Source organism: Manis pentadactyla, chromosome 15, assembly GCF_030020395.1.
Source record: "Manis pentadactyla isolate mManPen7 chromosome 15, mManPen7.hap1, whole genome shotgun sequence".
Taxonomy (NCBI): Eukaryota; Metazoa; Chordata; class Mammalia; order Pholidota; family Manidae; genus Manis; species Manis pentadactyla.
Window position 1 is genome coordinate 7,412,518 of NC_080033.1, and position 26,217 is coordinate 7,438,734.

Below are 26,217 nucleotides of genomic sequence, written 5' to 3' on the forward strand. Positions count from 1 at the left end.
ATGTGTGACTTCGAATTCTGAGCTCTGCAAAATACATAGGGAGGTCTGATCATGGAGTACTGTGCTGAAATGAGGCCGTCAGTAATTCATTTCCCAGGTCTGCATTAAACGGTTCCCAGGAATGAATGGCCACACTGTTCCTGGGCTATAAAGACTGTTGCATTAGGAAGAAAGGAAAATGAAGCACACACACACACACACACACACACACACACACACACGTACACTGTCGCCACTGCCACCACTGCCAACTTGCCAACTCCACTAGCTCTACAAAACCCCTATAGAAAGAAGATTCTGTGGCTGTTTCGTTGCCTATAAACAATACAAAAAGAACTTATTTATTGAAAGAAATAGATACTTCTGGAGTTTGTAGGCAATCTCACGGGCAAGCCATGTCCTCTGGGAGGAGGTTTCCAGAACTGCCCACTAACAGTCAGATGTTTAACGTCCCCGACATGGGAAAGCAAAATGGAAATTCAAGTCGCCCTGTAGTCATGCTGGGAGAAGTGCGGCCCAGTCAGGATGCAGGCATTAAAGGAGAAATAAGTTTGGGGTGGGTTGGTTGATTTTGTTTGGGGTGGGGTGCATATGGAAGAGATGAGAAATAAAATGGCGCTATTTCTAGGAAGAGACATGACTAAGTTAAGTAATGGGAGAGGAAGGAGGAAACATATTCAGTTTGCACGGTTGATTTCTGCTCAGCCCGGACAAGTTGAAGGCTAAGTTGTAAATTGGCTGAGCAGGTTCACGTGTAAAAGGAGCTGATCTTTTCATTTTACTGAAACAAGTGAGTGAGGCTTTGAAACTCATGTGTTCCTGTGGAGTAAACCATCCAATAGTTCTTAAATAACCTCCGCGGTTGTGATGGAATGCTGGGTCTGAGATATAATCAAAAGGATCACTGGAGAAACAGACTAGGAATCCTAACTGTGACACGTGACCCTGGGACACACTTGGAAGAGCAGGAAAAAGCAGATGCAGCGTAAATGGTGTGTGTATGGATAGCATGCTGCGCGCTGCTCCGTCACGGTGCCCATCGGTCTAAGTTGGACAAGCTGAGCTGGTCAGGGGGTCGGGGGTGGGGGTGGAGGCAGAGGGATGCCCTGAACACCTCGGGGAGGCTAAAGGGAGAGGTGATGGCCCGAGGTCCTCATCACGATGATACGCTGCCTGGCCCCGGTTCACGGCCCAAATCACCCCTGCAAGGGGCCCATGTCAGGCCCCGTCTCCCCTTCCTCCTCCTTCTCCTCCTCTTGCAGCTTAAGGGCCTTCGCTGGCCTCTCCTCCCCGTCAGTTCTTTCCACGGGGTCCTGAAGCCGGTGCCGCTTCATGTGGGCATTTCGACTCTTTATCTTGTCAAACACCCTGCAGAGTCAGCAGAGGACACGGGTCAGAGCAGGGGGAACGTGGGCTGAGGGCCACGGGGACAGAGGGCAGGCTGTGCGGGTGCATCCGGGGTCAGGGCTGGTGCCCACCTCTCACACTCCCCACAGGGAAAAGCGCCTTGGCCCTGGACGCGCTCCGGAGGCTCAGGGGTCCGCTTGGGAGCAGCACTTGGGCTGGCGGTGATGACGGATTCTCCCCTGCCACTCTCCGTCTCTGTCTTCAACTCAGCGGTTGGATGGTGGTTGGGTCTCTTCTTAGGGTTGCAAGTGGCCTGCAGAAGGGGCAGAAATGACATCAGGGTGCCCACCTTCCACCCTTCTGAGGGTGATGCTTTCCTCTGTAGGGGCCCCTTCCCCACCCCGACCTGGGTGGTCAGTAGGTCTTCAGACCAGCACTGAACTCCAGTGAGACACCCTTGCCCCAGAATCCCCTACCTTTGCTTCTGTTGGGTCTGCCTCGGCCAGCTTTCTTTTAACCCTCTTTTTCAGTCCTGGGGCCCGAGAAGAGGTAGTAAACCTGACCCTCTTTTTCCAGGTGTAGTAGTACTCTACACACTGGGCCACGGTCTTTGTCTGGACCTGGTGAAAGAAAACAGCAGCGGGCTTTGGGCACTGCCTCACACGCCCCCTCGCCATGGGGCTAGGCACTTTCTGAAAGCTCTCCTGGAATGTCTCTCCCCTTGGGCTTGGCATGCCCCTGGGCTACAAGGAGCACAGAAGCACAGAGTCCTGCTGGTGATGAGAGGCTCAGGGTAAAGCCACTGTAGCCAGCACCGTCCAAGCTCTACACGCTCTCTGAGCCCCAAGTCAATCCCGGGAGGCCTTCCCTACGGGAAGGTGTACACGAGGGCTCCCTACACAGGTGCTCACTGTGACGTCAGGACTAATGGCTATGCATTTACCAGCTGGGACTCCCTGCAGCAGGACGCCCTCATCAGCAGGTACCACAAAGCCTTTGCAACAGCCAGGCAGAGCCCTACAGCACACAGATAAGGGGCCCATGAGAGGAGGGGTTTTCAGGGCACAGTCGGATCCTTGGGCATTCAGACTCCAACATGTGCTCTCCCCCCACTAAGAATGGACCCCATTAATAATAACTTCTGTAAAAACAAAGCAGAACAGGAAAGTTTAATTGCTCTAGGAAAGCTATTTCTCAGGAAAATTAAATTGGCCATTTAAGATGTGGGGCTCACTTCAGAAAATACTTTCTCCATGTGAAATTTTTTCAGCTCTGTATATCTTCAAAGACTAGGAGCCAGTGTAGTAAATCCTCTGCCTAAGAAATATCACTACATTAGAAGAAAAAAAAAGAACTTGGACTTCTGCTTCCAAACAAGATGGAGCAGCAGGAGCTACACTGAGCTTCCCACTGAAAACAATGAGAAGAAACAGTCAAAATGTCTGAAATGATGTTTGGTGAGACGCTAGGCAAGCCAAGAACAAGTCTTTCTGAGAGACAGAAAATAAGCCCCCACTGTCCCTACACACTACACCCTGAGAGAGTTTCCAGGCCATGGTCTGAGGAGAGGGGTCTGGGCAGAGCCCGGTGGGCTTCCTGAGCTGAGATGGGAGGGGGGGTTCTGGGAGAACAAGGCGGTGAGAGTTCACAGGACAAGGCAGGACAGGGAAGAGAGCTGCACAGACGAAACTTCCACAGATCTGGGGGGCGCTCCCCTCGAGCGTTCAGCAATGTGCTGACCAGCATGTGCATATGAGGTGACCCAAAACTGGGTAAAGAACCACCTGGAAGAAGTAGATGAAAAGGCACTTTCTTGAAAAAGTTCAGTGTACACCTATCATGTGAGCCACTCATTCCTTTCCTAAGTATTTACCACCCGCCCCGCCACCAACACTACTTGGTCATGTAGAGATTTGAATGTGAATGTTCACAGCAGCTTTTTTTATAATTGCAGATACCTGGAAACCACGCAGATGTCCCTCAGTAGGTGAATGATTAAACGAACTGTGTTACATCCACACAATGGAATACTCCTCAGCAAGAAAAAGGGTCCACACAGTAACATGGATGGACCTCAAAATAGTGATGCTGAGTGTAAGAAGCCACACAAGGCAGACAAGCAGTGCACATGCTGCAGGATTGATAGAAAACACTGGAAAATGCAAACTAACTTATAGTGACAGAAAGAAGATAAGGAGGTGATTAGGGACAGGGGTGGTAGGAAAAAGGGATTTATCACGGGGGCAGGAGGAACCTTTTGGGGGTGATGAATGTGTTTCTTATCTTGATCATGGTGATGGTTTTGCGGGTATAAACATCAAATCTTACATTTTGGTTACGTGCAGTTTTGTGTGTATCAAGTTAAAAGAACAAAAAACATCAGCAGACATTAAGTGTAGTATGTTCGCATCCTTTTCTGAATACATGTGTATGTGCATGTAAGATCTGTACGGACAAATGCCTGAGGTGCCCAACCAAAGTCAGAGGTCATCATTCAGAAGTAGGATGATGGGGATGGGTGTGGAGGGCTTTGAGCACGTGATGGCATTTCTGTACTGTCTGCAGTTGTTCACATCAGTGGCTTTATAAACTACAAGCAGTTTACAGTGTGAACAGCGTGTCACCCAGATAGGCCCTCCAGCTCTAGCTCCTCTCAGCGGTGAGAGATGAGGCCTTGTCTACACCAGCCCACCCACGTACACCTTACCATCTGGTGTATCAAGGAAAAGTTGTTCTTATGAGCCTGGAATGCCTTATTAAACAGCTCCTTCTCTGTGGGGGTCCAGACGTCTGAACCTATTGGAGAAACAGGAGGGAGAAGGACAGTTCTGCGGCCACAGCCGTGACTGAAATGCAGCCTGCCCTTTTTAAAGCTGTCATTACCGTGTACCAATGATGTGCCAAGAATTCTGTTTTATCTCATACAATCCTTAGAAAAACCTTAGCTGGTTGGGATCAGTACTATCCCCACTTTACAGATGCAATAACAAGGCTTCCATTGGTTAACAGACTTGCCAACGGGAGGCAGGGACCCCCAGTTGCCTGACTCCCAGGCTGGGGTGCTCAGCCACTGCATCTGAGCCCGCCTTCACCTCTCCCTGGCCAGGGGACCCCTTTCCTGGCAGGGCACAGATGGTGAGGGAATCCCTGAAAGGGGGAAGGGAGGACCCAGCCAGGAGAGAGAGGCACCCCCTGAGGTCCCCTGGAGAGGAAATACCCTTCTGGAAAGGCAGGAGAAGGAGGGCCCCAAGAGCATGCCCAGGGGCACAAGCAGAGCCTGGCGCCGAGACTGACTGGCTCTGGGTACTAGCCGGGCACACCCACCCCCGCAGCCTCGCTCCAGTACCTGCGTAGTGATAGTTGGCGAGAGGGTGAGTCGGCGGCTTCTGGGGTCCGCTCAGTAGGAGGGTCTCTAGGGCCACCTGGAGCAGGAAGGAAAGCAGGCTACTTTCTGAGGGAGGGAAGGTGAGGTGGAGGCCTGCCTTCATCCCTTCATTCATTTGAAAAGCACTGACAGGCCCCCCTAAAGCCTCCCACGCTCCACGGCTACTCAGCGCGTGGTGGGGCCGTGGGCTGGCCGCGGCCTGTGAACTGCAGTGGACATGCCGGCTCCGTCACTGCGCATACTGCTGAGTGCAGCTGGGGTTTTTCTCAGTAGGGTTTTCTTGATGAAGGAAGCAGTGTGCAGATTTATTCCGGCACCAGCTCCTTCCTTCGTCAAGGACTGGCATTTGGAGGAGCCCTGCCTGTGCCACGCCCCATTGTATTTTCTTCATAGCACTAACCACTAACAATTTTTGAAAACAGATTTCCCTTTGACTGTCCTCAAATTAAAATGTAAGCCCCACAGAGAAGGATTTTGTCTCGCTCACCAGTGTAAACCCGATCGGGACTGGCCGTGGAACCTGCAGGGCCCAGCACAGAATGAAAACGCAGGCCCCTTTTAGAAAATTTGTTAATTTCAAAAATGGTGGAGGCAGAGCATTAGACCGAGTGGGGCCCCAAAGCCAGCCGTGCCCCAGGGCCACGACACTCATGAGGGCCAACAAACATGTGCTGGTTCCTTGGCTGAGCACCTACTCTGCGCCGCCCACTGCCTTGCAACCTGAGGAAAAGTACAGTTGCCAACACTGACTCCTGGGGCCCTAACTCAGGTGACTTGACCTCCCTTCCCACTACTCAGAGTGGGACTTTTTATTTTCTAAACTTCAGGATGGTCAAGCGGGTCCTTGGAGGAAGCAGATATTTTTGTTGCATCAGGGGTTTTCGTACATGGGCTTTTAATTAAAAAGATAAAGCTCCATCAATAAACCAGATCAGTACAGGACCTGAGTCAGTCTACTCGGCTCCAATCCCCCTGCCCCTGTGATCTCGGAGGAACCTGGTGCTCTGCTGCTGCTCCAGGTAAATAACTGACTAACTGAGCCCCATCTACACACTTGCCCTACAACTGACAAGGACATCAACCCCACAGCCACTGGGGAAAAGGATGGGTGGCCTTTCTCAGTTTTCATGAGCTGCAAAGCCCACAGATGGCACGTTACATGAACCAGATCCCCAGCCTCAGCAGGGCAGGGACTTCCCAGGGACCCACCAATCCCGCCCCTGCCTCTAGCTCACCGGGACGTCACCCTGGGCTTCGTGCAGGCAGTGCAGAGCGAGCTCCAGGTTGGTGCACCCTCCTGGCATCGTGCTGGAGCAGGCCAAGTTGCAGAGTTCAGTCACTATTCCCAGCAAACGTCCCCAGCCAAGCGTGAGAGATGGGAGACACAGGGAGTCAGTGAATACCAGAAAGGACATGTCCCCAAAAGCACAGGGAGGGGTTCCTTGTCCCTGTCTCCCTCACAGGTCCCTGAAAAGAATGCGAAGGGAAGGACGGGGGGGAAGGGCAGAAACCCTGCTCCTGGCACCTGCTCAGGATGGCCTGGCTGGTTACTGCATGAGGAGAATGAGGGGCGGGAGGAGAAGTCCTGGTCCCACAGCCTGCTACCCCACCCAGGGATACTGCTTCTTGGTCCAGGTGAGACCTGGGAGGAGGAACTCCTTGGAGATGAGGGAAGGGGGGTTACCCTTGGGAATTTTGCCCCCATGTCTCAGCCACCTCTATCCTGTGTTTCTGGATTGCTTGTCATATCGTCCCATGGCTTCCAGACGAGAGAAGCTCCATCTTCATCGGTCTCAGCAGGAGGGCGCTCCAGGAGCTCTGGGATCTCGGCCTGAAACTCGCCTCCTATCCTGATGTGTCTGAAATGAGGCCACACACGAGACATACACATGTGACTAAGATGGGAAATAAGACGGAGATGTGTGACGTGCCCTGCTCTCAGGCCACAACCCTGCTCTGTGGAAACCTGTCATCTCCCAGATGCATCTGCTGAGTATTCGTCACCCCGGACAGACATGGACAAGTGTTCTAGATACCGTCCAGCTACACTCTCTTCCTCCAATTTTCTTTACCACCAGGCTTCTCCCTCAGGGGCCCCTCGTGGGGTCCAGGACAGGGGAGGTGTATGCTGATGCCTGGCATGCTTCTAAACCCATGGCCACATCCCCCTAGTCACATTCCATGGATACTCAAGCCTCACATGTGCCATCACCAGTTCTACCTATGTCCGCAGGGTCCTGGGCATTTGTCCCCGTGGGCCGAACTATGGGATGCCCAGAAAGAAGGAACACTGGAGGAACTTCCCACATACACCCAGAGAAATCTACCACTTCTCTCCCAGAGAGCAGCTAACGCCCCTGTGAGGAAGGAGCTCTGACGGCTCACAAGGAGGGTAAGAATATCCCCACTTTGGTAGGACCCCCAGGATCTAAGTCTGTTCCAACTCACGGTTCAGTGCTGAGCTCCGTGTCATCCTCGAATGCGCAGATGCCAGAAGCGTCATTCACTAGATCTAGAAAACACGCAACAGAAAGCTTCAAGAACACGGACTGGAAGGCATGCAGGGGCCCCTTCTGCCTGCCTTTGTAGAGCAGCTGAAAGCAGGGTTTCCAAGCGTGCAAGGTCGGGAGCTCCCTCAGAACACTAACAATAGAACTACCGTATGATCCAGCAACCCCCCGTGTGGGAATTGACCCAGAAGGACAGAAATCGGGGTCTCAAAGAGACACCTGCACTCCCATGGTCACTGCAACGTGATTCACAATAGCTAAGATGTGGAAACTCCCAAGATGCCCATCGACATATGAATGGGTAAAGAATATGTGGTTTATACATACAATGAATCCTATTTAGCATTGAAAAAAGGACATTTTGCAATATGCAACAACATGGATGAACCCCTTGAGAACATTAAATGAAATAAGCCAGTCACAGAAAGAGAAATACTGCATGAATGCACTTAACATGTAGTATCTAAAACAGTCAAATCCATATAAAAAGAGAGGAATGGTGATGTCCAGGTTTAGGGTTGTGGGAAATGGGGTGTTACTAACCAAGGAATGTATAGTCTCAGTTAAGCAAGATGAATAAACTCTAGAGATCTGCTGTATGGCACTGCCAACAATACTATATTGAACACTTAAAAGATTCGTTAGAGGGTAGGTCTTATGTTCACTCTTCTTGTCACAACAATAATTGTTAAAAAGATCATGTGGAAGAGGACTAGGACTTCTGAAAATACAAAGAGTAAAGAATAAAAAAAAATACAGAGAGAAAAATAAATGAATGAAGGAAAACGAAGAGCCACAGACAAATGTGGGACATCAATAAGTGCAGCAACACATGCAATGGGAATACAAGGAGGAGTGGAGAAAGGAACAGAAAAATATTTAAAGTATTTAATGGCAGAAAATGTGCAAAATGTGACCAAAAAACAGTACATACATCCAAGAAACTCTATAAACTCCAAGTAGCATAAACACAAAGAGCTCTCCATCTGGGCACATCATAGGCAAAATACTGAAAGCCAAAGATAAAGAGCTTGAAAACAAAAAGAGAAAAATAACGTGATATACATGTACACTCCAGTAAGATTAACAGCTGACTTCTCATCGGACATGACAGCAGTTGGAAGGCAGTGGGACAACATGATCTCATTGCTGGAAGTAAAAACTCAACCAAGAATCTTATATCCAGCAAATTACCTTTCAAAAATGAAGGTGGAAAAAGACATCCTTAGGTAAATAAAAACTGAGGAAACTTGTTGCTAGCAGACGTATCTTACAAGGAACATTAAAGGGAGAGAATTATTCAGCCATGAAAAGAAATGAAGTTCTGATATACACAACATGGGTGAAACCCTAAGTTTTCATGCTAACTGGAAGAAAACACAAAGAAGCACACATTGTATGATTCCCACATATGAAATGTCTAGAAGAGCCAAGTCTACAGGACAGAAAGTAGATTTTTGGTTACCTACAGCTGGGGACAGGGTCGAGAGGGGAGGGACAAGTGACTACTGAGTACAGGGCTCCCTTGGACATGATGAAAATATCCAAAAATTGATGGTAGCAACGGTTGCACACACAGCTCAGTGAAATACCAACTAACAATGTATAGTTTATTTTAAGGGGATGAATTGTATGACATGTGAATTACACATCCACAATGAAAATAAATACTACAGGAAGTTCTTCAGACTGAAAGAGAATATGACATGAGATGGTAATCTGAATCCAAACAAAGAAACAAAAAACACTGCTAAAGGTACTTATATAGGTAATTATAAACCTCAGGCTAAATGCATACTTTTTCTCTTTTCTTAATTGAACTAAAAAGTAATTGCATAAAACACTACTGTTACAGGCCTGTAATTTACAAACATATATATGACAACAACAGCACAAGAAAGGGGAGATGCATTGGAGTAAAGAAATAGCACTGCATACAGTAACTCAAATCCACAGGAATAAATGAAGAGATGAGAAATGGTAACTAAAAATGTTATATAACAAACTGTATAAATAATGCTTGCATCCGCTGATTCTCTCAGTTTTTGTTACATAAAACAAAATTGTATAATATAAGAATTGATGTTTTGCTGGGTTTATATACACACACACTCACATAAACATACATATATAAAGTACATATATGAATAATAAGAGCAAGAGAGTTCGGAGAAATAGAGCTGTATAGTAGTAATATTTCCGTATTTCACTGTAAGTGACGGGAGGGACAGGGAGGAAGGCAGAAACCCTACTCCTGGGATCTGCTCAGGATGACCTGGATGGTTACTGCATGAGAAGAATGGGGGGCGGGAGGAGAAGTCCCGGTCCCACAGCCTGCTACCCCACCCAGGGATACTGCTTCTTGGTCCAGGTGAGAACTGGGAGGAGGAACTCCTTGGAGATGAGGGAAGGGGGGGTACCCTTGGGAATTTGGCCCCCATGTCTCAGCCACCTCTATCCGGTGTTTCTGGATCGCCCGTCACATCGTCCGATGGCTTCCAGACCAGTGAAGCTCCATGTGCAATGGTCTCGGCTGTAGGGCGCTCCTGGAGCTCCGGAATCTCGGCTTGAAACTTCTTTCCTCTCCTGATGCGTCTGAAATGAGGCCACACACGAGACATACACATGTGACTAAATTGGGAAATAAGACGGAGATGTGTGACGTGCCCTGCTCTCAGGCCACAACCCTGCTCTGTGGAAACGTCTGTCATTTCCCAGTTGCATCTGCTGAGTATTCGTCACCCCGGACAGACATGGACAAGTGTTCTAGATACCGTCCAGCTACACTCCCTTCTTCCCATTTTCTTTACCACCAGGCTTCTCCCTCAGGTGCCCCTCTTGGGGTCCAGGACAGGGGAGGTGTATGCTGATGCCTGGCATGCTTCTACACCCATGGCCACATCCCTCTAGTCACATTCCATGGATACTCAAGCCTCACATGTGCCTTCACCAGTTCTACCTATATCCCCAGGGTCCTGTGCATTTGTCCCCGTGGGCCAAACTATGGGATGCCCAGACAGAATGAATATTGGAGGAACATCCCACATACACCCAGAGAAATCTACCACTTCTCTCCCAGAGAGAAGCTAACGACCCTGTGAGGAAGGAGCTCTGAGGGCACACAAGGAGGGTAAGAATATCCCCACTTTGGTAGGATCCCCAGGTTCTAAGTCTGTTCAAACTCACATTCGAATGTGGGGCTTGGTGTCATCCGTGATAACATGGTTGCCAGAAGAGTCATCCAGTTGATCTAGAAAACACGCAACAGAAAGCTTCAAGAACACTGACTGGAAGGGATGCAGGGGCCCCTTCTACCTGCTTTTGTAGAGCAGCTGAAAGCAGGGTTTCCAAGCTTGCAAGGATGGGAGCTCCCTCAGAACACTAACAACAGAACTACCGTTTGATCCAGCAAACTCACTTGTGGGTATTGACCCAAAAGGACTAAAATCGGGCTCTCAACGAGACACCTGCACTCCCATGTTCACTGCAACGTGATTCACAATAGCTAAGATGTGGAAACAACTAAGATGCCCATCGACATATGAATGGGTAAAGAATATGTGGTTTATACATACAATGGAATCCTATTTAGCCTTGAAAAAAGGAAATTTTGCAATATGCAACAACATGGATGAACCCCTTGAGAACATTAAATGAAATAAGCCAGTCACAGAAAGAGAAATACTGCATGAATACACTAAACATGTAGTATCTAAAGTAGTCAAATCCATATAACGAAAGGGTGGAATGGTGTTGGCCAGGGTTAGGGTCGTGGGAAATGGGGAGTTACTAAACAAGGTGTATAAAGTCTCAGTTAAGGAAGATGAATAAACTCTAGAGATCTGCTGTGCGGCACTGCCAACAATACTATATTGAATACTTAAAACATCTGTTAGACGGTAGGTCTTACGTTAACTCTTCTTGTCACAACAAAAATTGTTAAAAAGATCATGTGGAAGAGGACTAGGACTTCTAGAAAGACAAATTGTAAAACAACAAACTAACTGGTAAAAATTATTTTTAAAGCAGTTAAAGTCTCCAGAAGTTATCCTGAAGGTATACAGCATTTTAAGAAATATTCATTCAGCACAACTGAGTAAATGTCAGTAAGAATAGTGAGTTTGTGGCACCTGAGCCATGACTTGCTCCCTTACCTACCAACCCCATGCACTGTGTATCAGAACCTCTACTTGGAGGGCTCTACTCCAGGGAGGGGCAGCCAGGGACACAGGGTCCCTCTCCTCCCAGCTCTCATACCTAAAGAGCTAAAGGAAGGTAAAATGAAAAATGCTCAACAAAGAGAGAAAACTATTAAGAGGTAGAAATTGTTTTTTTAAAGAAACAAATGGAAATCTTGGAGTTAAGATCCATAACCAAAATGCAGATTGGAGCTGGCAGAGGTAACCAGCAGCCAACTTAAAGCGAGATCCATGGAGATTATGGATTTTGAAGAACAGAGAGAAAAATAAATGAATGAAGGAAAACGAACAGCCACAGACAAATGTGGGGCATCAATAAGTGCAGCAACACGTGTAATGGGAATACAAGGAGGAGTGGAGAAAGGAACAGAAAAATATTTAAAGTATTTAATAGCAGAAAATGCCCAAAATGTGACCAAAAAACAATACATACATCCAAGAAACTCTATAAATTCCAAGTAGCATAAACACAAAGGGCTCTCCATCTGGGCACATCGTAGGCAAAATACTGAAAGCCAAAGATAAAGATTTTGAAGGCAAAAAGAGAAAAATAACATAATATACATGTACACTCCAGTAAGATTAACAGCTGACTTCTCATCGGACATGATACCAGTTGGAAGGCAGTGGGGACAACATGTTCTCATTGCTGGAAGTAAAAACTCAAACAAGAATCTTATATCCAGCAAATTACCTTTCACAGATGAAGGTGAAAAAAGACATCCTTAGGTAAACAAAAACTGAGGAAACTTGTTGCTAGCTGACATGTCTTACAAGGAACATTAAAGGAAGAGAATTATTCAGCCATGAAAAGATATGAAGTTCTGATATACACAACATGGGTGAAACCCTAAGTTTTCATGCTAACTGGAAGAAAACACAAGGAATCACACATTGTATGATTCTCACTAATAGGAAATGTCCAGAAGAGCCGAGCCTACAGGACAGAAAGTAGATTCGTGGTTACCTACGGCTGGGGACAGGGCTCCCTTGGACATGATGAAAATATCCGAAAATTGATGGTAGCAATGGTGGCACAGCTCTGTGAATATACCAACCACCACCCTATTGTGTATTTTAAGGGGATGAATTGTATGACATGTGAATTACACTTCCACAATGTAAATAAATACTACAGGAAGTTCTTCAGACTGAAAAAGAAAATGACATGAGATAGTAATCTGAATCCAAACAAAAAACACTGGTAAATGTACTTCTATAGGTAATTATAAAAGTCAGTATAATTGCATATTTTTTCTCTTTTCTTAATTGACTTATAAAGTAATTGCATAAAACACTACTGTTAGAGGCCTGTAATTTATAAACATATATACGACAACAACAGCACAACAAAGGGGAGACGCATTGGAGTAAAGAAATAACACTCCATACAGTAACTCAAATCCACAGGAATAAATGAAGAGATGAGAAATGGTAACTAAAAATGTTATATAACAAACTGTATAAAGAATGCTTGCTTTCTTTTATTCTCTCAGTTTTGGTTCCATAATACAAATTCGTATAATGTAAGAATTAATGTATTGCTGGGTTTATACACCCACACACATACATATATAATGTACATATATAAATAATAAAAGCCAAATGGTTAGGAGAGATTGAGCTCCATAGGAGTACTGTCTCTGTATTTCACTGTAAGTTATTATACATCTGAAGAGATTCTGATGACATTAAGATGTAAATTTACATTGTAGAGGAACCACTAAGGAAGGATTAAGAAAAACATGAAAAGCTAAAGGAATTAAAATGTTACAATAGAAAATACTTAATACATAAGTAAGCCAGAATAGAGGAACATAAGGAGAAAAAGGCAAGGTACATTCAGAAAAGGAAATGCATAAAGGCAAATGTAAACCTCCCTATATCAATGTAACATTAAATGACACCAGACTGAATAAACCAATCAAAATGCAGAGTTTTCACATTAGATAAAAAATGTATGATCCAACTAATATTATCTATAGGAAACATGGTCTATTTAAAAAAAACACAAGCACTTCGAAAATACAAGGTCAGAAAATATATACCAAGTAAACAACCTTAAAAGAGGCAGAATGGTACTGTTAGGCTAATTAGACTTTAAAACAAAAAACATAGAGATTATGATAAAATTATTGCAGTGATGATAAATAACATTGTAGTCATATCATGAGAAAAACAATCACTCCATCAGGATGTTATGACAATTATAAGCATATATGCACCTAAAAACAGAGTCCAAAAATACATGAAGCAGAAACTGACACAATTGAGTATGAAATACACAATTCAAAACAATAGTTGGAGATTTCAGTACTTGCAGTAATGGATCGGACAACCACACAGAATGAAACAAGACATAGGTACATTTTTGGTGCGTTCCACCCAACATCAGTAGAATATATTCTTCTCAAGTGCACATGGGACATTCTTCAGGACAGAACATATTGTAGCTCATAAAACATGTCTCAATAAATTTGAAAGGACCAACTTAATACAAAGCATGTTCTCTGACTGCAGTAGAATTACATTAGAAATCAATAAAAGGAGACAATTTGGAAAATTCACAAATATGTGGAAATAAAACAACACACTCCTCAATAATCAGTGTATTTAAGAAGAAATCAAAAGAGAAATTAGGAAATATTTTGAGATAAAGGAAAGAAGAACATAACATACTAAAACTTATGGAATGTGGCTAATGCAATGCTCCAAGGGAACTTATAGCTGTAACTGTCTGTATCAAAAAAGAAGAAAAATCTAAAATCATTATGGTCAGTTGATTTCCACAAAGGTGCCACACCAGCTCAAAGGGGGAAAGAATAATCTCTTTAACAAGCGGTGCTGCAACAACTGATACCCCCACGCAAAAGAATGAATTTAGACTCCTATCTCACATAATATAGAAAAGGTAAGTTAAAATTGATCCAAGACCTAAATGTAAAAGTCAAGATCATAAAGCTCTTAGAAGAAAAAGGAGTAAAAGTCAGCATAATTGCATATTTCTTCTCTTTTCTTAACTGACTTAAAGTGACTTTTGGTCAGGCAAAACCATAGATACAACACCAAAAGCACAAGTGACAAAAAATAAAATCTCTTGTACCACAAATGCCATAAATAAAATGGAAATACAAGACATGATACAGGAGAGAATTCCCAAATCATATATCTAATAAGGGACTTGCATACAGAATATAAACGGAGCTCTTACAACTCAGTAATACAAAGATAATAACTCGATTTTACAAAGGGGCAAAGGATCTGAATAGACATTTCTGAGAAAATACACAAATGGACAATAAGCACATGGGAAGATATCAACATCATTAGCCATTGGAGAAATACACATCAAAACCACAATGAGATATCTTATGCCCACTAGGAGAGTTATAATTGAAAAAGGTAAGGATCGTTGACTAGGATGTGGAAAATTGGAACTTGCGTGCCATGTGCATGGAAATTTATTCCCATGGCTCAGCTGTTTTGGAAAACAGTCTGGCAGTTCTTTCAACTGTTAAACATAGTTACCAGTGACCCAGCAATTCCACTCCCAGGCATAAGCTCAAGAGAAATGAAAGCCTTTGTCCAACAAAAACTTGTATGTGAATGTTCATAACAGCATTATTCACAACCATTAAAAGATGGAAACAGCCCAAAGACCCATCAGCTATAAATGGATAAAATGTTGTGTATCCACACAACGGAATATTATTCAGCCATAAAAAGGATTGAAGCACTGTATACGCTGTACCATGGATGAACTTTGAGAACATTATGCTAAATGAACAAACTAAACACCAAATGTCGCATACTGTATGATTCCAATTACATGCAATGTCCAGAGTAGGTGCGTCCATGATGATTAGAGATGATTAGTGGTTGCCCAGGGCTGGGGAGATGGGGGCTGTGGGGGGGGTGTGACTGCTAATGGATACAGTGCTGCTTCTGGGGTGATGAAATTGCTCTAAAATTACATAGTGTGATGGATGCACAACTCTGAATTTACTAAAACACATTGTATACTTTAATGGGTGATTCATATGGTATGTGAATTATGTGCCAATAAAGCTGCTAACAAAATTTTTCTAAAGGACAGGCAGAAGGGTGGTCAGGCTAAATGGCCTCTATATTTCCCTTCTGCCTGTAAAATTCTCAGCACCTAGAAGGCTGCTGGTTCCACATGGTCCTGGGATACCTCTGAGCAGCCATGGGACCCTCAAGCCAGACACAGCCACAGGCCAGAGAGAACGCCTGGACCAAATGCTACACGTTGAGGTGGATCTGGCCCATTGCAGGCCTGCCGTGTGATGGTCAGAGATGACGGGCCCCAGCCTCACTCACCAAGCTTGCTGCTGTTGAGTTTGTCAGGACCAGCCTGAGTGGACATGGAACAGAGAGTGCTGGAATCTAGCCCAGACCCCTCCCGGATGGGGCTGAGCACCAGGGGCGGTGTATCGGGAGAACGCGGGCACAGTCCCTGCAGGGAGTGGTCCCCCAGGAGCACTGGAGACTGCAGGCAGCTCTGGTGGCCTTCTTCAGGGCCCAGCCCCCCAGAGGCAGAAGGGGTGGGAGGCAGGAATGATGCCTTGGGTCGGGGGCACTCTCTCCGCTTTCTGGGCTGGCTGGTCTCCTCCCCATCTCTCTCCTCCTGGTCTCTGTCCTGTCCCTGGAGAAGAGAATTCAAAGCCACAGGGGGGTGACCTTAGGCCACATGTGCACAGCTCAGTCTTCAAGGGGGTGCGAGCACCGGCAAGGGCACTGCCCACAGAGACAGAGGGAAACATAACACCCAACACCCCTGTCCGAGCCAGGCTCAGCAAGGGAGCCAAGCATGGCCACCACGCCCGATCCAGACCCCGGATTCTCGGCCTGGATGGATGATGCCGGAAGCTTCCTCCTGTGCCCACCCCCCCAGGGAGAGGCCCTGATACACAGGGTTTTGGAGATGTATGATGCCAGCGTCAAGTTGGTAAAAAGACTGGCACTTAGAGATGGGGCCGGAGATGCAGTGCACCAGCATGACAAAATGAAAAATGACCGCAGCTCCGTGAGATGGATAAACGGATCTATGAACCCTGTTGCCTGCCTGGAGGGGGCTTCTCCAGGTGGGACCCTCCAGTACGGGCTGCAATGGCTGATCCCGTGAACTTAACCACCTCCACACAATCTCCCCTTTTTCTGCCAATCTTACTGCTCCTCATCCCCCAAGTCTCAGCTCTGACCCCCTCCTCCAGGAAGTCCTCCTTGACCACCTCAGGCAGGGTCTCTGGTGTCCCCTCAGTCCCTCTGCTCCCCCTCCGAGCCCAGCCCAGTCTGAGTCCTCACTGCCTGGCATGAGTTCATCTACTCGCATGGACTGGGAGCCCCAGGAGGCCAGGCTGGGGTCATCCCTGTCACCACGGTGTCCCCAGCACTGCCCCCACAGGGCCGGCCCAGAAGGTGAATGAATGAATGAATGTGCAAGCCAAGCTCTTCTGGAGAGATTTTTTGTGGCGTCTGGTTTGGGCTTTGCCTATGGCTTCCACTGGCAGGTTGTGCAGGAAGCAGTGGGAAGAAAGTGGACCAACCAGCACCCACCTTGGCTGTGCGCCCCGGGGGCCAGCTCACTGGGCCCAGAGGCATCCCCAGAGGAGCTGTGCTCATGCCATCTGGGGGCTTCACGGCTCCTGGGGGGCTCTGTGCCTCCACCTCCACCCTCAGCGCCTGACTCAGAGGCTTGAAAAACTCTGTGCCCGACACCTAAACACAGGAAGAGATGGCAGCGTAAGAGGAACCGTAGGCAGGCGGCAGAGGGGACGCTCCAGGCTCAAGCACCGGCCTGCCCCCCAGAGCAGCGCAGCCTGACCCCTGGTCCCTGCCCAGGCTTCCCCGGGGGGCGCCTCCATCCTGAGACCAGGACACCCAGCCACAGACTCCCTCCCCGAAAGCCTGTGAGCGCCCTGCGAGCACAGAACCTACTGTGCACGCCCCTTCACCTGCTGGTCCTGGTTCGCTCGAGGTGGCAGCCACTGGTCGTTGAGAAAACACATATGGCTGATTAGCCCCTCCTCTGTATAAAACATCTGGCTGCAATTCTTGCAGACATACGCGCTCCTTGACTCTGCCCAGTCTGCAGGGCCTCCATTTTGCTGGTTACTGTGGAGAGACACGGCACGGGGGAAGAACGGGAGAAGGGGACTCCACCCCTGTATTCTCTGTTTTTTTCTTTTTTTTCTTTTATGTCTAATCCACTGACAACTCTCGATGAATCCCCAGAAATGGAGACGATACCCCCTTCCTTCGTGGCCTGGCATGTACCTCTTCAGGGCTGAAGCATCCAGAACTCACTGGCCCAAGGCCAGCACATAAAAGCCCCCAGAGGACTCCTGAGGGGTTGAGCCCCACGCCCGGCAGGGAGGGGTTTCTGAACTTACCATCCGCCTGCCGTGCTCTCCTCCTTCACTGGATCGGGGAGCTGGTAGGTATTTCCATCCTGAAGATGAAAATACATCTGAACCAACATATCAAAAATGAGGCATATGCAAGGACTAAAACTACAAGGTGCCGAGAAGAAAACACAGGTGTGACTCCGTGACCTTGGATTAGGCCATGCTTTCTTGGATGACACAGAGAACAAACTGGACTTACCAAAACTTAAAACTTCCCTGCATCAAGGGACACCATCAATAAAGTAAGAACCCACAGAATGGGAGAAAGTCATTACACGTTATACATCTCATAAGGGCCTTGTATTTACAATACATAAAGAACTCCTACAGCCTAACAAAAGTCAAATAACCCGGTTCAAAAATGGGCAAAGGATATGAACAGACACCAAACCGAAGAAGACATGAATGGCCGATAAGCACATGAAAAGATGCTCAGCACCATCAGCCATTAGAGCCTCGTGAGTCAGACCATGATGAGGCAGAACCTCACACCCACTAGAATGGCTATGGTAAAAAAAAAATTTGGACAATAGCAAGTGCTGATGAGGCTGTGGAGAAATCGGAGCCCTCATACACTGAGGATGGGGATGTGAAAGGGCACAACTGCTTTGGAAAAGCCTGGCAGCTTCTCAGATGGTTAAGCACAGAGCTACCCCATGAACTGATAATCCCACCCCTAGGTCATTCCCAAGAGAAATGAAAATGTATGTCCCCACAAAAACTTGTATGAATGCTCACAGAAGCACTATTCACGATGGCCAAGAAGTGGAAACAACCCAAATGGCCATCAACTGATAAATAAACAAAATGCGATGTATCCACACAATGGAGTATTATTCATACATAAAAAGGAGCGAAGCGTGGCATATGCTACAACATGAATGGACTTTGAAAACATTATGCTGAGTGGAGGAAGGCAGACATGAAAGGCCACAGTGTATGATTTCAATTATATGAAGTGTCCAGAGTAGGCAAATCCATAGAGACAGGGGTAGATTCATGGTGCCAGGGGCTGGGAGGTTAGAGGGAGACCTGGGTGGACAACTAAGGGTGCGGGATTAATTTCTGGGTTGATGAAAAATGTGGTGGAAAAAGTGGTAATGGTGCACAACCTTTGTTAGTACTACTAAAGATCACCAGATGGTGTGATTTAAAATGGTCAGTTAGATGGCATATGAATATTAAAGCTGCTTAAAAACGAAGAGGATACAGCTGTCGGGTGCTAGACCTGAGCACGTCGCAAAGAGAAGCGGCTGACCGCCTGGCGCCCAGGTCCTCATGGCCACCACCTGGGGAGGAAACAGGCTAATGCTGCACAAGTGCTGACACATGTGGGCACCCCTGCCCCACAGCCAGAGATGGCATCTCATGCAGGAATACTGAGGGGGAAGGAACTCTACCTTTATATCCTCTGAAGAGTTTGAGGGGCAAACCCAGAAGGAAGAGAAGGGCAAGAGGAAAGCAGGCAGAAAAAACTCAGTGAGGAAAGGTGACACGGGGCGTCCCAGCGACTTTGCAAAGCCTTCATCCTGGCTTTTTTGCGGGGAAGGTTGGTGGGGGGCCATGATGTCTCTGAACCTTCACTTCCCCTCTGTAAAACTGGGTCTGAGGACTCACGGGCACTAAATAAAATGTCTGGACACTCAGAAATTCGGAAACAAGTGATGAGTGAGTCTCTCATCTCACAGCATAAAGTCAGGTACCTGGATCCTGTTGGATATCGTCAGCTTGGACTTTGAGTCCTGCGGGGTGTCCACTGAAGGCCCGGCCGATGAGAAGGAGGCCATGGCCACCTGGCTGGGAGAGGCCTCACAGCGCGTATCCATTTTCACCTTCTCCTTCTGGAAGTCCAAGAAACATTGGGCCCACATGTTGCCAGAGAAGAGCCTGTGGCCTCTGCCCTGGGAGCAGGCCGGGCCCTTTGCACCTTTCATGGCCCCCAAGGCCAGGCCATTCTCCACCTGGGCCTGCTTCCCTGGGAGCTGGGCTCCGGCAGGATTGTCCCCAGTTAGCTGGGTCTGCCGTGGGCCCCCTGTGGGGAGGATGTCCCCCAGGTCTAATGGCCCTTTCGTGGATCTCAGCTGCTTGGCCAGAGAGGAGACATCTGCATTCCCAGGGGGTTCCCATGGTACAGGGGCCACTTTTGGTCCTCCCTTCGTGTCCCGTCTATTGCTGCCGGGCAAGGCCTCTCTGGGGAAGGCGGGCGTGGTTTTTCTCTTGTGGGGCGGGGATCCCTCTGGCTCTGGGTTTGCAGGGCCAGGATGGAAGGAGTCAACTGTGGGTGCCAATGGTGGGGGCTGGTGTGGCCGCAGACCCTGCAGTGGCTTCAGCACAGCCTGCTTGCCCTCAGGCACAGCTTGCTGGGAGGAGACCACAGCCACCTGGGAGCCAGAGATGAACACCTGGGACTTGGTGATCATCTGGAGCACCTGCATCTGCCCTTGACTCACCAGACACTCCTGCGACTTCAGGAACAACTGCCCGGAGAGCGGCGTCGTGTTGTCAGACGACAGCCCACTCGGCTTCAGGGCCTCCTGGAGGCCGGGCTCCTCCACGTGCTGCCGTGAGCAGGAGTCGCTGTCAGAATCGCTCTTCTTGGAAGCCCTGGTGTCCCCTTCCTCGCCGGCATATCCAGCGCCATTGGAGGCCTCGGCAGGTGCCTTCAGGAGTGTTGGGGGGAGGGGCAGTGCATCCTCCAGACTGGGGCCACCGCTGGGCGAGGGCTCCCCCATCAGGGAGGTGCTGCTGGGCCTGGGCCCAGACTCGGAGCCCTCCTGAGGGGACACGGAAGTGGGCTTCTGGATGGCAAACACATCGTTCCCTTCGCTCTCGGGGCAGCCTGGCAGGTTCCGGAGCCACTGGAAGTTGTGGTTTGAAGGCTCAGCACTGGCAGGCGCTGCCTGGCCTTGGAACAGAGGCAGGCCAGCCGGCAGGGTCCCACCCTCCTGCCCGCTCTCCAGGGTGGGCGGTAGCTGGGGCGGCTGCTCCGAATCACCTGGGTGTGGACCACCATCCTCTGCTACCCTGGAGTGAATGGCTGTGAACCCAGTGGCGGGCTCCTTCCACAGGGGGTGACACGCCTCAGGAACATCACTGCCCAGGGTCCCTGGGGCCGCTGGGGTGCAGGGGTAGGGCCCCAGTGAGGGTGGGGAGTGACAGGCTGTGTTTTTCCCTTCCCCGTCAACTGAGGGCCCGGCCAGGACCGGGCCGGAAGAAGAGATCTCCTGGTGGACCAGGCTGCTTACAATAGAGCGCAGGGGCTCTCGGTTGGGCAAAAGGGGGCCTGGGGACCTGGCTTCTGGAGGCACCAGGGTCCACAGGCCATCCGCAGCAGGCTGGCCGGCCACCTCGTGGGCAGGAGAGGAGTCCCCACAGGCTTCTTCCTCAGGGGGGGCCTCCTTCAGGACGCACAAGCCGTGCCGGACCTCGTAGTGCCGGCGCAGGGAGCGGTCATCACAGTAGCTCTTGCTGCAGCCCTGCTCCCTGCACGCAAAGGGCTTGGTCTTCTGGTGGGTGAGCAAGTGCCTAGTCCTGGAGTCACACACGAGAAGGGAGTCAGAGGTCACTGGGGCTCAGCCTCCCACTGCAGGGTCCTGAGCCTGACTCCCCCAACAGTGCTCCCAAGGGGCAGTGGAGCTCAGAACCACAGTTCAGAACCTGCACTCAGCCCCCGGCTACAGTCAAAGCATCTGGAAGGGGTGCCCCTCTCCCTCACCGTTAAGCATACCCCTTATCTGAGAGAAAAATCAACAGAAGCCAGGCCAGAGTTCCCCAGAATGGGTTCCCCAGGAACACCAGCCCTCCTGAGTGGCTCCCCGAGGACGTGGGCTCCACTGGCAAGTCAGTCCCAACAGAGCACCATGTGCTTCTTGGAGGTTCACGGGAGCAAATGTAACAGCCACATAGCAGGTAGATAGATAGAGGGTCATCTGCTTAACCTGCCATGTCTCTGAAAATAGTTGCCCACAGAACTGTTTTTTGAAATAGTTCCTCTTAGTGCCCTCAAGAACCAATTTTGCAGAATACATTTGAGGAAAAGCTCATTTGGGGAGCATCCTGCCTTTAACAAAGGAGTCTTTCCCCTATCATAGAATTCCAATAAGGAGACAGCTGCCTGAAAACCCCCACAGGAAAAAATACAATTTACAGATGCCCAAACAGAACATTCTAGAAAACAGTCAAATGTGCCTCCTATAAAATAAAGGAATACAAATATGTCCTATGTTTATGTCATACTTACATCTACATTAATAACATAAACAGATGAGTAAATACCCTCCGCGTTCCCAGCAGCCCTACTCCGGACAGTCCTAACAATGCGGCACATGGGGCATGCTGATAAATGACAGAGCCCTTCTCCAAAGGGCGGCCCTGGCCTCCAGTTGAGGAGAGTGGCAGAGACCCAATCTCCAGCTCCCCTGTTAATCGGTCTGTGACATGAGCAAATCGCTGCCTTTCCCTGGCGGTGGGGGGGCTTGGCGAGAGGATGAGTGGGAAGGGGGGTCAGTCAAAGCCCTCTGGGAAGGCCAGGAGCATATAAAATGCAATGGACTGCCGACTCCCACTTGCCAGTCTCTTGGTTTGAGGAAGTCTGTCTGTCCTTCCTCACTAGCAAGAAAAGCTTATCATTTATCAGACATTAGGAACAAAAGGAATTCTGCTCCAGACTCCTTATGGGCTTTCTTTTAAAATCAAGAGTTAAAAAAAAAAAAAAAATCAGGAGTTAAAAGAGAGAGAGACAAGAGTTAATGTGCTATTGCCCCATTCTAGGCACAGGGATTTTGGAATCTCTCATGCCCTGTGGAGTCCCGGTACATGTTCCTCAAATAAACACGGGCTGGTTCTCCTCAGGCACCTATCACTGTCTCCAAATATTTCTCTTTAAAGTTAACCCGATTCCCTCCGTGACAAAATTGCTCGGGACGTCCCGTCTGCAAATCAAGGCAATGATTTTCTCATTGGTGTGACTTTGGGAGCTCGCAAGGGTGACCTGTTCAGGGCAGTGGCAGACCTGTCCCCAGACACGGAGTCCTCGTCTAAGCACGGGTCACAGGGACCCAACACCAACAGGGTGTGTCAGGCTCATCTGGGAGGTGATGAGAATGACCTAGGAACATGCCCCCTCCTCCCCAGGTCCCTGCACAGATGTTGGTGACCAGACTCCTACATACAGGTGGTCCTTGCGCTTAAAGGCCTTGCTGCAGATTCCGCAAACGTGTTTCCGTTCCTGGCTGTGCGTCAGGTAGTGCTTGCTAAGAGAGCTGGTGCGGCTGAACACCTTCCCGCAGAGGCTACAATCCAGAAGCAGCTTCTGAGGTGAAGTGTGATGCTGCTCTTCTTTCCCTGCGCTCCCGGAGGTGGCCCTGCCTCCTTCGTCACCATCTCTAGGCACCTGAAGCATGGCCAGCCTCAGGTCTAAACAAACAGAAGGAGAAAGCCCACGTTAGAGACACCTGGGGACATGGAAGAGCTCGGCTAAAGCGCTCCCCGACTCTTAGAACCACAGTAGACGCGGGAAGAGAGACCCAGGAACCCTTTCTCCATCTCCAGTACCTTAATTCACAGAGAAAACAAGACGTAGACTGGGTAGTGGGGAGAGAAAGGACCCTGGTCTGGCCACACTGCAGTACAGTGCCCAGTCAGAGGCTCAACTGTGGTCAGTTGTGGCCTGGAAGGATTCTAAGAACCAGGTTGCCGTGGCTGCAGGGGCCTTATGACATCATGGCCCTCTCACAAGGGCAATCCAGAAATACATCATCCAAAACTTACAGAAGTATAAATCCTTTCTCCCAGCCACTTTTACCTTTGGGCTTTTAAAGGAAATAATGTACACTTATATGAGGAGTTAACTGCAGGGGAATTACCCGCAGCATTGCCTTTCCTGTTAGAACAGCCTGCTACCTGTTCAGAGAGCATGTAGGTGACACCATCATGGTTTAAATGGTCTAGGACATAAGCATTTAAGGTAAAACTGTGGAAAACTATCTGATGACATGAAAGGACATTCATGCATTTATACTAAGAAAAGAGCAGCCTGTTACAAAACAAAATTATCCTAGTCTTTAAAAAAGAAAAATAAATTTTAATAAGAGAACAGAGAGAATTGAATAGACTGATAGGATTATGAGCCAATTTTATTTTCTTCTTCTTCGGTACTGGAATATGTCTCCATGCTTTCTGTGTCCCTTGGTAAAGTGATAAAAGGTATTTTAACAAGCCATGTCACCTGAGGACCAGACTGGGGGTGTGCAGGTGGCAGAGCGGAGGTCTTCAAATATCCCGAGGGCCAGCTTGTGAAGGAAGGAGCAGATTGCTTCTGTCTTGCAGAGGAATGGCTGTCTGCAGAAGCTCCTGTCTGGGACAGAGATAGCTTGGGGTCCAGGAAGCCAGGGAAACTGACCTCAAATCTTCAGAACCGTAAGGCCCTGGATGCCAGGACTCTGAAGGCTCACTGCTGGGCTCACAGACACTCAGTAACTGTCTCCGGTATGCATGAATCATGGAAGATTTTTCTACCCCTCAGATTGGTCTTCCAGGTGGAGCACACTGCCTCATGAGAGGGCAAGTTCAGAAATCACCCTTTATCTGGGACTCTGCAAAGGTGGGATCCAAGAATCCAACAGGCTAGGTTGTGGGGAGCGGAGGGGGCTCAACTTGAGGAGCCAGAGTGCTCAGCCTCTGAGCCTGAGACCCAGCAGAGAGACCGAGCAGGAAGGAGCCTGGGGTGACTAAGGGATAGGGGTGCAGACTTGTTAAGTGGTCTTTGAATACTTAGAATTAACTTAACAGGGAATTTCCCGCTCTGATTTATCCCTGGAATACCGGGGTCTGAGTCTGGGAGCAGAGCAAACAGCTTCCTTCCCAGCCCCCAAGGTGGGATGAGGTGTTCTCTGTTTGCTAAAGAGTAAGTTAAGAATCCAACAGTTTTAACTTCCTGGGTATTAAAATACAATCTTTCAGATGGAACCTTTCCTGCCTTTTACTATGTTGTTTAAGGCTGGGCCTGCATGCTAAATTAGTTGCCTAGGTTACAGAACTACTTAATTAGGGACCATATAGGTAAACTAGAATGTTTACCTATAGGTAAAGTAAAGATGAATTAAGCTGGGCCTGGAGAAACCTGGACTGGATCACCAACGGAAGAATCAAGCGGCCCTGGGAAGTCTTGGAGTGTTGAGGGTTTATTTTACACCTGCGGGCTCAGAGGGGAGTAATCTCCCAAGGTCTGAGCCCTGAACAAAGGCAAGGGGAGCAATACATATCTTTCTGCTTTCGTAGCTGCAACATTTCTGCAACATTTCTACGTGCACAGCAAACGAGCAAGCAAGGGGGAGTAAGTGCCTGGCAGAGCCGGGAGTGAAGCTCGGGGGAAGTTGAGTTTCTGTTGTCTTTGCGAAGAAGAGCAGCAGAAGGGAGCCACCTGGGCCAGACCGCTGTCCTTGTAAGGCGTTCCCTGTCAGGTACACTGCTCTGACTGCCAACATCCCGCCTTGCTTTTTCCGGAGGTCCTCCCCCTACTCTGACTACACCCACGCTCCCTGTCTCACAAGGACTGGCGATCTGCATCAGCACGTCTCCGCCCTCCTTGCTAAGTCTCCTCTCTGGAAAAGTCTTTGAACTCAGCGGAGGGTTGAGCGCTGAGCTCTGACTCCAGGACGAATGGAGAAGTGCAAATGTGGTTACTGGGGTGTCAGTGTGAAGAGCCCCATTCCCCCCAGGTAGACTTTTCGTTTCACATTCTAGTTTGCATGTCCCTCACACACAATTCCAGGGTTTAATTGCATTGCTTAAATTGATTTTAATTGCAGGCAGGTTCGTGGATCCAACCGTGGCCCCACGGCCCTTCCCCCCACCCCTCAAGGTCCTGGTTCCCGCATTGTCAGTTGCTTCAGCTTCACTGGCAGAACTTGCTTCCACCCCGCTGGAAAAAGCTTTTCACTTCAGCTGTTTTCACTGTGAGGAAGAAAACATCTTTCCCAGAGACAATGGTCCTCGCAACTCTGCAACATTGTATCTTGAATAGTCTGAAACATCCAGATAGGTAGGATGCAGACCTTGACGGAAAAAGGAGAAAAAGTTAGTGAACAAGGGACCTGCCAGCAGGGGGCGGGGCTGACCCAGCCCAGCTCAGGGCTCGGCCTCACCCGCCCGCCGTCATGCGCAGTCCGTCCCCGCGCACGCCCCGCCCCCAGGTCGACCGCCTCTTCCTGCCGCGCGCAGGTCCCCGCAGACCTACAAGCTCCCAGCGTGAGGCGGCGGAGGCCCGGAAGAGCGTGAGTCCTCCCGCCCTCCGTCCGCCATACGCGGCCCGGGGTCCCTCCGGTCTGTTCCCCGCCCACCACCGTGCT

The 26,217-nt window shown here is 48.8% G+C and overlaps 1 protein-coding gene across 1 annotated transcript; it reads right to left on the reverse strand.

Moving 5' to 3' along the window:
• Positions 1 to 1,184: 1,184 nt before the first annotated feature.
• Positions 1,185 to 23,811, reverse strand: LOC130680893 (zinc finger protein 541-like). Its single transcript, XM_057492614.1, has 13 exons — positions 23,041 to 23,811; positions 19,573 to 21,400; positions 17,855 to 17,913; positions 17,417 to 17,576; positions 15,783 to 16,107; positions 7,181 to 7,244; positions 6,449 to 6,591; positions 5,968 to 6,071; positions 4,694 to 4,769; positions 4,055 to 4,143; positions 1,824 to 1,967; positions 1,479 to 1,660; positions 1,185 to 1,368 (listed from the first exon to the last, which is right to left on the reverse strand). The coding sequence occupies exons 1-13, from the start codon at positions 23,268 to 23,270 to the stop codon at positions 1,197 to 1,199; spliced, it is 3,576 nt and encodes a 1,191-aa protein (XP_057348597.1). The 5' UTR covers positions 23,271 to 23,811; the 3' UTR covers positions 1,185 to 1,196.
• Between the last annotated feature and the right edge of the window lie 2,406 nt (positions 23,812 to 26,217).

Excerpts from the sequence above, each read along its gene's own strand:
- LOC130680893 (XM_057492614.1), bottom strand. The coding sequence starts at position 23,270 with ATGCTTCAGGTGCCTAGAGATGGTGACGAAGGAGGCAGGGCCACCTCC. Across the intron at positions 6,072-6,448 it reads TCCAGAAACACAGGATAGAG|TGACTGAACTCTGCAACTTG; the intron begins GTGGCTGAGACA and ends TGCTGGGAATAG. Across the intron at positions 1,661-1,823 it reads CAGACCCAACAGAAGCAAAG|GCCACTTGCAACCCTAAGAA; the intron begins GTAGGGGATTCT and ends CCCCTTCTGCAG.